Below are 12,392 nucleotides of genomic sequence, written 5' to 3'. Positions count from 1 at the left end.
TGGATATTAGTCCCTTGTTGCATATATAATTAATAAATACTTTCTACCATTCAATTGGCTGCCTCTTCACTCTGTTTTCTTTAATGTGCAGCTTTTTAGTTTAAAATTGGACCATTTGTCTATTTTTGTTTTGGTTGACACTGCTTTTGAGGTCTTAGTCCTAAAATCTTTGCTTGAACCAACGTCCTGAAGGGTTTTCCTTAAGTTCTCTTCTATTATGTTTATAGCTTCAGATCTTAAACATAAGTCTTCAATCCATCTTGAGTTTTGCATATGATGAGATAGGGGTCCAGTTTCATTCTTCTTCATATGGATTTCTAATTTTCCCAGAACCATTTATTGAAGAGGGTGTCTTTTCTTCAGCATATGTATGTTTTTGGCACCTTTGTCAAATATCAGTTGGCTATAAATAAGTTTATTTCTATGTTCTCTACTCTCTTCCACGGGTCTATGTGTCTATTTTCATACCAATATCATGCTGTTTTGGTCACTGTACCCTTATAAAATAATTTGAAGTCAGACAGTGTGATGTTTCCAGATTTGTTCTTTTTGCTCAGAACTGCTTTGGCTATTCTGGCTCTTTTTTGTTTCAATATGAATTTTAGGATTGTTTTTTCTATTTCTGTAATAATAACATTGGTATTTTGATAGGGATTTCATTGAATCTGTACATTGCTTTGGGCAGTATGGTCATTTTAACAATATTCTTCCAATCCACGACCATGCAGTATCTTTCCATTTGTTTGTGTTATGGTCATTTTAATGATATTCATTCTTCTAATCCATGACCATGAGATGTCTTTCCATTTGTTTGCGTCCTTTTCGATTTATTTCATCAGTGCTTTTTCTTTTTTTTTTGAGACGGAGTTTCATTCTTGTTACCCAGGCTGGAGTGCAATGGTGCGACCTTGGCTCACTGCAATCTCCGCCTCCTGGGTTCAGGCAATTCTCCTGCCTCAGCCTCCTGAGTAGCTGGGATTACAGGCACACGCCACCGTGCCCAGCTAATTTTTTTTGCATATTTAGTAGAGACGGGGTTTCCCCATGTTGACCAGGATGGTCTCGATCTCTTGACCTCATGATCCACCCGCCTCGGCCTCCCAAAGTGCTGGGATTATATATAGGCTTGAGCCACCGCACCCGGCCCATCAGTGCTTTTTCTTGTAGAGATCTTTAACCTCCTTGGTTAACTGATTCCTAAGTATTTAATTTTCTGGCTAGGGGCAGTGGCTCACGCCTGTAATCCCAACACTTTGGGAGGCTGAGGCGGGCAGATCACCTGAGTTTGGGAGTTCGAGACTAGCCTGACCAACATGGAGAAACCCCGCCTCTACTAAAAACACAAAAATTAGCCGGGTGTGGTGGTGCCATGCCTGTAATCCCAGCTACTTGGGAGGCTGAGGCAGAAGAATAGCTTGAACCTGGGAGGCAGAGGTTGCAGGTGAGCCAGGATCACATCATTGCACTCCAGCCTGGGCAACAAGAGCAAAACTCTGTCTCAAAATAATTTTTTTTTCTTTGTAGCTACTGTAAATGAAATTGCCTTCTTGATTTTTTGGTTACTTCATTATTGATATGTAGAAACACGACTGATTTTTGTATGCTGATTTTATATCCAGCAACTTTACTGAATTTGCTTATCAACTCTAAGAGTTTTTTGGTGCAGTCTTACGGTTTTATTAAATATAAGATGAAGTCACCTGCAAAGAGGGACAATTTAACCTCCTCTTTTCCAATCTGGATGGCTTTTCTTTCTTTCCCTTGGTTGACTGCTCTGGCTATGACATCCATTACTTTGTGGAATAAGAGTGGTAAAAGTTTGTTCCAGTTCTTAGAGGAAAGGCTTTCAACATGTCCCCATTCAGTATGAGGTGATCTATGGCTTTTATTATTTTGGGGTATGTTCCTTCTATGACTAGTTTGCTGATGGGTTTTTTTTTTAATCATGAAGGGATATTGGATTTTATCAAATGTTTTTTCTGCATCCGTTGGGATGATCATGTGGTTTTTGTCCTTCATTCTGTTGATGTGATGTACACGTTTATTGATTTACTTATGTTAAATCATCCTTGGATCCCCAGTATAAATCCCTCTTGATAATGGTATACTATCTTGTTATGTGCTGTTGAATTCACTTTGCTAGTACTTTATTAAGGATTTTTGTGTCTATGTTCATCAGCGACACTGGACTGTAGTTTTTTTAGTTGTGTTTGTATCTGATTTTGGTATCAGGGTAATGCTGGCCTTGTAGAATGAGTTAGGGAGAATTATCTCCACTTCAATATTTGTAACAGTTTAAGGAGGATTGGTATTAGTTCTTCATATATTTGGTAGAATTTGGTAGTGAATCTACATGGTCCTGGGCTTTTCTTTGTTGGGGCACTATTTTTATTACTGTCTCAATCTCACAACTTGTTAGTGGTGTCTTCAGGTTTTCTATTTCCTTCTGATGTAATCTTGATAGCCCGTTTGTGTCCAGGACTTTATCCCTCTCTCTAGGTTCTCCAGTTTGTTAGCATATAGTTGTTCATAACAATCTGATGATATTTTGTCTTTCAGTGGTATGAGTTGTAATGTCTTTTTTTCATTTCTGATTTCTTTTAGTTCTTCTCTCTTTTTTTTTTTCCTCCAGTACTGGGTATAAGCAATTTCTCTCTTCTTTTCTTGGCTCGTATAGATAGCAGTTTATAAATTTTGTTTATCTTTTCAAAAAATCAACTTTTTCATTGATCCTTTGTATTATTTTGTTTAGTCTCTACTTTGCTTAGTCCTGTTCTGATCTTTATTATGTTTTTCCTTCTGATAATTTTGGGTTTGGTTTGTTCTTGCTTTCTAGTTCCTTGAGGTACATTGTTAGATTGCTTATTTGAAATTTCTACTTTTTGGATATAGGCATCTATTGCTATAAACTTTCCTCTTAGAATTGATTTTTCTGTATTCCACAGGTACTGGTATGTGGTATTACCATTTTCATTTACGATTTTAAAATTTTCCGTCATAATTCCCTCATTGATTCAATGGTTCAGGAGCATGTTGCTTAACTTCCACGTATTTGTATAATTTCCAAAATTCTTCTCAGTATTGTTTTCTAGTTTTATTCTATTATGGTCTCAGAAGATACTGAATATCCTGGAAAATATTCCATGTGCTGATAAGAATGGGTATCCTGTAGTTGTTGGATAAAATATTCTGTAAATGCCTGTTAGATCAATATGATCTAAAGTCCAGTTTTTTGTTTTTTGTTTTCAGATGGAGTCTCATTCTGTCGCTCGGGCCGGAGTGCAATGGTGCAATCTTGGCTCACTGCAACCTCTGCCTCCTGAGTTGAAGCAACTCTCCTGCCTCAGCCTCCCGAGCAGCTAGGACTACAGGCACGCACCAATACACCCAGCTAATTTTTTAAAAATTTATTTTTAGTAGAGATGGGGTTTCTTTTGTTGTTGTTGTTTGTTTGTTTTGAGATGGGGTTTCACCATAATGGACAGGCTGGTCTCGAACTCCTGACCTCGTGATCCACCTGCCTCAGCCTTCCAAAATGCTGGAATTACATGCATGAGCTACTGCACCCAGCCTAATTTTTTTTTGAGTCAGAGTCTCACTCTGTCACCCAGGCTGGAGTGCAATGGCGCTAGCCTGGCTCACTGTAACCTCCGCCTCCTGGGTTCAAGCGATTCTCCTGCCTCAGCCTTCCAGGTAGCTGAGACTACAGGCATGCGCCACCATGCCCGGCTAATTTTTGTATTTTTAGTAGAGATGAGGTTTCACTACATGCTCTTGGCCTGTCTCTGCAGGATTCCTTCCTTTGGGTATGAGGCAGAATCCTGTCTGGAATGAAGGTCTTATGACCTATAGTCAAAGTTGATCAAATAATTTCTTTATGGCCAGTTTTCACATAGAAAGGTGATGGGGAAGCTGAAGTAATATTCTCAGGTTTTATGTAAAGTTGGCTTCAGGGAAAAAGAGTTCTGGTTTATGTGGCCTGCTTTGGGGAAGAGGGATTCTGGTTTCTAAGGTTAGCCTCAGAAGAAAATGAGAGATCAGATAGGTGGGCAGAAAAAGGTCAGGGAGAGCTGCTACTGAGGCTTTCATTTCAGGGTATCACTTTCTGAGACCCTATGCACCCTTCATAAAAGGTGTACCAATTTATGTGTAAGAATGCCTACCTGTCCACCTCCTCACCAATAGTGTTTTGTTAAAGTTTCTTAGTTCTGACAGTCACATAATCTTTTTTTTTTTTTCAAGATACAGAGTCTTGCTCTGTCACCCAAGCTGGAGTTCAGTGGTATCACTTTAGCTTACCACAGCCTCAAACTTCTGGGTTCAAGCAATCCTCCCATCTCAGTCTCCTGAGTACTTGGGACTATATCATACCTGGCTAATTCTTCTAAAAAGCAATTTTTTTTTTTTTTTTTTGAGACAGAGTCTTGCTCTGTTGCCCAGGCTGGAGTGCAGTGGCATGGCCTTGGTTTTCACTGAAACCTCTGCTTCCTGGGTTCAAGTGATTTTCATGCCTCAGCCTCCTTTGTAGCTGGGATTACAGGCGTGTACCACCACGCCTGGTTAATTTTTGCACTTTTAGTAGAGACGGGGTTTGGATATGTTGGCCAGGCTGGACTCAAGCAATCCAATGGTATGAGCCATTATACCCAGCCCCAATTACACATTTCTGTTGTTCCATTTTCCCACCTACTTCCCCCAATTAGCTTGATATTCATCTTTTACTATTTTAATAGGTTCCTTAGAGATGAAAATGTCCATCCTTAATTTATCTAAGCCTATACGTATATAAACCCCTACCCTAATCAACAGGCAATTGTAGTGTATTTTAATTCTCTCTATACTTTAAGTGCCACAAGAATTATCTAAGTGTCACTTAGACTAATTCACATATTTACTTTTTGTTGCTTCTTCATTCCCTGAATCTTCATGTTTCTTTTACAAACTTCAAGTTTTTTTCTTTAATTTAAACAAAAACTTTAGTATTTCCTTTAATGTAGCTACTCTGGTAAGAAATAGCATAAATTTGTCTACAACTGTCCTTGTGCTAACTTTATCCTTGAAGGCATTTTCACTGGCTATAGAAATCTAGGTTGGTAGTTATTTCATTTCAGCCCTGTGAAGATGTCATTCCATTATCTTTTATCTTCTATTGTTTTGTAGAGATGGCAGCTCTCAGACAAATTGCTGGTTGCTCATTTGTATGTACTCCCCACTCCCATCCTGTCCTGGGTACTATAACATTTTTTCACTTTTTTAGTTTCAGCAGTTTTAAGATAATGTGTTTAAAAATCACTTTTTATTTATCTCATTGGGGTTGACAGAAATCTATCTGGGGCTTGTGGTCGTTTGACAGTTTTGGAATGCCTTTAGTCATTATCTCTTAAAATATTGCTTCTGTCCCCATTCTCTCTTTCTTTTTCCTTCTGCTATTCCATTACATATTAGACCTTCCTCACTGTATCCCCTATTTATCATCTCTTCCCTTCTGCATTTTCCACTGATTTTTATCTCCATGTTTCATTCTGGGTATTTTCTTCTGATCTATTTTAAATTACTAGCTCTCTCTTTAGCTGTTTCTAATCTGCTGAGGTTGTAGCCACCAACTGAGTTCTTAATTTTGACTGCTAGAGTTTTTATAGTTTTCATTTGGTCTTTTTTTTGTTTTTTTGTTTGTTTGTTTCCAATTCTCTTCTAAAATTCTCAATTTTGTCTCATCTAACAAATTAAATATTTAAAATATATTTCTAAAAACTCCATTGTCTGGAGTCTGCCTACCATCTACAGTTTATTTTCTTTTTTCTTAGGATTATTGTGCCTCCTATTGTGTCTTGAATTTAAATTAAGTGTTAGATACTGCATATAAAAATTTATAGAAATAATTTGAGGCCTATAAAAATGCTATATTCCTCCCAAGAGGACTTAAGGTTTGCCAGCTTCTCCCAACACTTGGTGGGCCTCTGGACTCTAATTCTGGCCTCCAACACCTTTCAAGAAGGCCACTCAGCTTCTCAGCTACCTTTTCTGGAACTTGCAGAACCTCCCAAGGAAAAAGCAACCCTGAACACCAGGTTCCCCCTTACTTCTTTCCCCAGGTCCTATACCTGTAATTCCTTAATGCCTTGTTTCTTTCTTTTCTTTTCCTTCCTTCCTTCTTCCTTTCCTTTTTTTTTTTTCTCTTCTTTGAGACCGTCTCACTCTGTTGCCCAGGCTGGAGTAGAGTGGCACGATCTTGGCTCACTGCCACCTCAGCTTCCTAGGTTCCAGTGATTCTTCTGCCTCAGCCTCCCAAGTAGCTGGGATCACAGGTATACACTATTACACCCAGCTAATTTTTTTATTTTCAGTAGAGACAGGGTTTTGCCATGTTGGCTAGGCTTGTCTTGAACTCCTGACCTCAAGTGATCCACTTGCCTTGGCCTTCCGAAGTGCTGGGATTATAGGCATGAGCCACCGCAGCCAGTCTCCTTAATGCCTTGTGTCTTAATACTCCAGTGTCTTCAAGCAGGTTATTTTAATATTTTATTCCAGAGGAAACAGGTATTCACAGCAGGAAGGTTAATCCAAATTACCCAGTCTACCCTTACCAAAACCAGAAAACAACCCTTCATTTTCCCCAAATAGTACATTTAAATTCTTTAGAGGAGTTCTGCTTTTTCTCCATTTAACTTGAGTAAATGCCACGCTTGAGTTCTGTCACTGAGATGAAGCAGGGGAACAAGGAGAAAGACCTTGAATTAATTGCCCTTTAAAATACTAATCTCACTTCTGCACTTCATCATATTTGCCATCTCTGGGTCTAGGGCCTCTTGCAGCCAGTTTCTGTTTCATCTAACAACATGTCAGAAAAATGTTTGAAATCTCATAGACATTGTTAAGCAGACTATTTCATTCTTTCTGTTTACTTCTTTTTGTACTTCACATTCTATGTAGAATTATAAAGGATGTGAAGAAAATATGTTCAGCCTACCAACTTAAAGTAAGTTTCATTAAATCTTTCATTTTACTTTCTAAAATTTATCCTACAGATAGACACAAACAAATGCACAAAAATATTAGCACTGTTTTAATAAAATGATGGAAATAACTCAAATATCCATTAATAGGAAGTTGTTTAAATTATGGTACAATACAGTCATTGTAAAAGATAAGCCAATATATCATAATTTAATTCCATTTTGTATGAAAAGAATTTTCAAAACTACTTATGACAGTATATGCACAGAAAAAAAATTCATATGATAAACATGTAAAAAACATATTTATAACATATGCTAAATCAATACTATTTATCTATGGGGAAGGCATTATAAAGAACTATAGTTTGACTCATTAAATAATTTCATAATATTTGAAATTTTATATGGAAACTATTTTTACATAAATAAAACAAATAATAAAACATATCAAGCCAACTAGATTACTTCTACCAGAGCTCTCATATGCTAAGTAGCCAAGCCAACATCAAAACAGGTTTCTGGGAATACACATTCATTTTACACTGAAGGCTGCATCTTCTTGGTTTGCAAAACAAACAAAACAAACAACCCAAAATAAGTCTCTATTTGAAAGTATATAAGCAAAGACAAGTCCAGTGCTTTAAAGCATGATGGAACTTAGAAGAAAACAGTCCTAACTAGTGATATTAAAGGGAAATAATTCATTTATACATAAAAATAGAAGACCAGAGAAAAACAGAAGAGGGGTGGAGGAGTATTGAAAAGGCATAGAATACAAAGGGCAGAAGTAGAACTGATGGAAACCAAGATAAGAATTAGAGTCCAGTAGGAAAGAAGCAAGCACATGCATTTTTATGTTTAAGACATGTAATGGCAATATGCTATCGCTAATCTTTTTCAATTTTGATGGCCTGCGTATCTGATAATACTAATTTCATATTATGCTTAAATGAATTAAACTGGAAAATAAGCCCAAGTTTTAATACCTGTACTGCTAAAGAAAGCAGTATGATCTTACGCTGAAATAACCTGACATTTTTGGTCTTAAAAATTCAGTAATTTTCAGATAAAAAAACTCTATAGTCCTAAAAGAAGACTGTTCTTTATTCATTTAGGTATTTACTTTTGCAGCTGTAGATACCTAACTGTATCCACACCCATCCCCTTACAACATTTCATTCTAGAGATGCCCAGTGCTATGACTTCCACTCTTGTACTCATGACAGATACTGATAATCAGTCATAGCACTTTGCCCCTGGGCACAGTCATTGACCCTCCCTTCCTTTCATACTTCTATAAGGTCATCTTCAATAAACTGGAGATGGTACATGAGATAAAACCTACTTGCCATCCTACATATCCTTAAGCAAGATGTGAATTTCATTACAATTCAAAGACTTTCCTAGTGAATAGTGTCTACATAAACAGTTTTTTAAAAAAACTCTGGGCTGTGCGCCATGGCTGGCCAGGTGCCATGGCTCACACCTGTAACCCCAGCACTCTGGGAGGCCAAGGTCAGTGGATCACCTGAGGTCAGGAGTTCAAGATCAGCCTGGCCAACATGGCAAAATCCCATCTCTACTAAAAATACAAAAATTAGCTGGGTGTGGTGGTGCATGCCTGTAATCCCAGCTACTCGGGAGGCTGAGGCAGGAGAATCACTTGAACTCAGGAGTCAGAGGCTGCAGTGAGCCGAGATCGTGCCATTGCACTCCAGCCTGGGCGACAAGAGTAAAACTCCATCTCAAAAACAAAACAAAACAAAACAGCTCTGGTAATTATCTTATGAATAAAATTGGCTCTCATTTTTTGAACACATTAGATTAATAAATTAGGATATAAACTTTGTCAAGTTAACCTAAAGATAACAACATAGATATTTCCTGACTTACTTATTCTGAAACATTTTTTATAACCTCTGTCATTACAACTCCTTTGGTCCCAGGTACCAGTCTGAGCAATTCTAGATTCATGCAAACTGTTCAAAGAACCTAATATACCCATTAATCCTATTCAACTGTACAGTTACCAGCATAATGAGGTCTGGGGCAACGCATTGCCAGTTTACTTAGCATATGTTCAGTATAACAAGAGTTAGTGATAGCAATGAGGATTTACTTTTTTATGTATGTATGTATCTATTCCTGTATTCATTAATTGACTGAGATAGGGTCTCGCTATCACCCAGGCTAGAGTGTAGTGGTAGAATCATAGCTCACTGCAGTCTCTGACGCTAGGCTCAAGCAATCCTTTTGCTTCAGTCTCCCAAGAAGCTGGACTACAGGCATGGACAACCTCATGCAAATGAGGATATAAAAATAATATTTATCTGAAGGTTTTCTCCCATAGATATTTTTAAATCATTAGATATAGATGGTCTTACCATTTTAAAATTAGACAAGCAAATGAAGAAAAAAAAAGAAACAAATTCTTACCAGTTTTTCTGCTTCTGTGTTCATTTCCCTTAATTTCTTGATATGTTCCTTTTTAATCATGAGAATTTTTGATAATCTGGTCTACAGACAAAGAAGATATATTTTAGAATAAACAGAGGCATTTAGGTATATTAGTTAAACATTAAATTTCCAATTTTTAGTAAGATATTTTAGCATAGATTTTAGTGTTTCAACATATATATAGCATAGCATTGTTTTGTGTTGTTCTTCTTCTGAGACATAGTCTCACTCTGTTGCCCAGGCTGGAGTGCAGTGGCGCAGTCTCAGCTCACTGCAACCTCTGCCTCCCAGTACAAGCGATTCTTGCCTCAGCCTCCCAAGTAGCAGGTATTACAGGCACATGCAACCACATCTGGTTAATTTTTTTGTTTTTGTTTTTTGAGATGGAGTCTTGCTCTGTTGCCCAGGCTGGAGTAAAATGGAGCAATCTCGGCTCACCGCAAACTCTGTCTCCCAGGCTCAAGTGATTCTCCTGCCTCAGCCTCCCAGTAGCTGTGATTACGGGTGCCTGCCACCATGCCTGGCTAATTTTTGTATTTTTTGCCATGTTGGCCAGGTTAGTCTCGAACTCCTGACCTCAAATGATCCACCTGCCTTGGCCTCCCAAAGTGCTAGGACTACAGGCATGAACCAGGGCGCCTGGCCATTTTTGTTTTAGTAGAGACGGGGTTTTACCATGTGGGCCAGGCTGGTATTGAACTCCTGACCTCAAGTGATCTGCTCACCTTGGCCTCCCAAAGTGCTGGAATTACAGACATGAGCCACTACACCCGGCCTTGTGGCACTGTATTTTATATATCTGATTAGCTGACAAGCAAACGTATTTTAAAAATCCATTGCAACTAGAACATGTCAAAAGGACTAAGGAGTCAATCTGAACAAGCTTTCACTGGTCCAAAATTCTGTTCTTCTTAGCAGGGTCTGCCCTCAGGAAAAGCTATATAACCAGAGGCTAACATGCTAGGGTTTTAGCAGAGGCTAACTGACCTTCGCTGGAGAAGAGAAACACCCAACCCCAGCCCACTCTAGCCACCCTGCACCACCTAAGAGGAAGAAAAACTGAAATGCATTTGTGAAGTTCACAGTCCAAAGGCTCAGGCTGACCAAAAGACTGAAACCTACTCACAGGACTATAGAATGCTTCATCATGTCCCCCGACACCTTACACCATTATCACAAAAGCCCATTTACCACAGTTCCTTTTACATCGTCTCTCATGTTTGGCAATCAAGAAAAAATTACAAGGCACACCAAGAAGGCAAAAAACGTAGTTTGAAAAGACAAAGCAAGCATAAAAACCAGCCTCAGATATGGCAGGGATGTTGAAATTTGCAAGAACTATGAGTAATATGCTAAGGCCTCTAATGGATAAAATAGCATGCAAGAACAGATGGGCAATGCAAGCAGAGAGATGAAAATTTCTTGAGCTTGAGGATATATTATTTTTTTCTTTTTTTTTCTTCCACAAGAGTTACCTCAGAAGAGGATATATTAATAGGAACTTCCAAAACTAAAAAGCAAAGAGAACAAAGACTGAAAAAATCAGCAAATAATGTCCAAGGACTGTGGGACAACTACAAAAGGTATAACTTAAGCTTTAATGAAATACAAGAAGGAGAGAAAAGAGAGAAAAACGGGAAGAAATATCTGAAATATAATGAGAATTTTCCCCAAATTAATGTCAGATACCAAACCAAAGATCTAAGAAGCTCAGAGAATACCATACAGGAAAAATGCCACAAAACCTCTACATTTACATATATCATATTCAAACTACAGAAAATCTGAGATAATAAAAAAATTCTGGCCCAGCTATGGTGACTCATGCCTCTAATTCCCATACTTTGGGAGGCTTAAGGCAGGCAGATTGCTTGTGCCCAGCAGTTCGAGACCAACCTGGGCAACATAGCAAAATCCTTTCTCCACATATTTAAAAAAAGGAAAAAAGAAAAAAAATCCTGAAAGAAAACACTTTACTGTTAAAGAAGCAAAGATAAGAATTTTATCTGACCTCTCATCAGAAACCAGACAAGCAAGAAGATACTGGAGTAAGATCTTGTGTTGACAGAAAAAAAATCTGGCAATCTAAACCTCTGCACCCGATGAAATTATCATTCAAAAGTAAAACAGGACTGGGCATCAAGGCTCACACCTGTAATCCTAGCACTTTGGAAGTCCAAGAGGGAGGACTGCTTAAGCCCAGAAGTTCCAGAGCAGCCTGAGAAACACAGCTAGACCTTATCTCTACAATAAAAAATAAAAATTTTTAAGTGAAAGAGAAATAAAGACTTTCTCAAAGAAAAAACTTGAGAAAATCTGTCACCAGTGGGACTGCCTTATAAGAAACGTTTTCTTTTCTTTTTTTTTAAGATGGAATCTTGCTCTGTTGCCCAGGCTGGAGTGCAATTGTGCAATCTCGGCTCCCTGCAACCTCCGCCTCCTGGGTTCAAGCAGTTCTCATGCCTCAGGGCTCCCAAGTAGCTGGGACTATAGGCGCACGCCACCATGCCTGGCTAATTTTTGTATTTTTAGTAGAGACAGGGTTTCACCTGAACTCTTGACCTCAAGCGATCTGCCCACCTCGGCCTCCCAAAGTGCTAAGGATTATAGGCGTGAGCCACCGCACACAGCCAGAAATGTTAAATTATGTTCTTCAGAGAAAAAGAAGATGATACATATCAGAAACTCAGATATAAATAAAGGAAGTACATCAAAGAAAGAATAAGTTAAAGGTAAAATAAAAACTTCTATTTTCCTTATTTCCTTATTCCAACAGATAACAATTTGTTCAAAACAATAACAGCAACAGTGTATTTGATTGTGTATGATTATGTGTATATATGCTTATGCATGCTTAGGTATAGATGAAATAGTGACAGCAGTGATAAAAAAAAAGGGAGGGATGAATTAGGATTATTTTGTTATTACTGGGTACTAGTACTACCCATGAAGCTGTCCCGTGTTATTTGAAAGTGGATA

At 38.2% G+C, this 12,392-nt stretch overlaps 1 protein-coding gene across 7 annotated transcripts in view; it reads right to left on the bottom strand.

Moving 5' to 3' along the window:
- Positions 1–12,392, bottom strand: part of LIN9 (lin-9 DREAM MuvB core complex component) — a 77,774-nt gene that overhangs the window by 15,686 nt on the left and 49,696 nt on the right. For all 7 annotated transcript variants that reach the window (XM_078356716.1, XM_078356717.1, XM_003735233.6 and 4 more), the window contains one exon: positions 9,393–9,473. In XM_078356716.1, the coding sequence (XP_078212842.1) occupies positions 9,393–9,473 (81 nt within the window). The remainder of the gene's footprint in view (positions 1–9,392; positions 9,474–12,392) is intronic.

Source organism: Callithrix jacchus, chromosome 19, assembly GCF_049354715.1.
Source record: "Callithrix jacchus isolate 240 chromosome 19, calJac240_pri, whole genome shotgun sequence".
NCBI lineage: Eukaryota > Metazoa > Chordata > Mammalia > Primates > Cebidae > Callithrix > Callithrix jacchus.
This window is presented reverse-complemented; position numbering and strand designations above follow the sequence as displayed.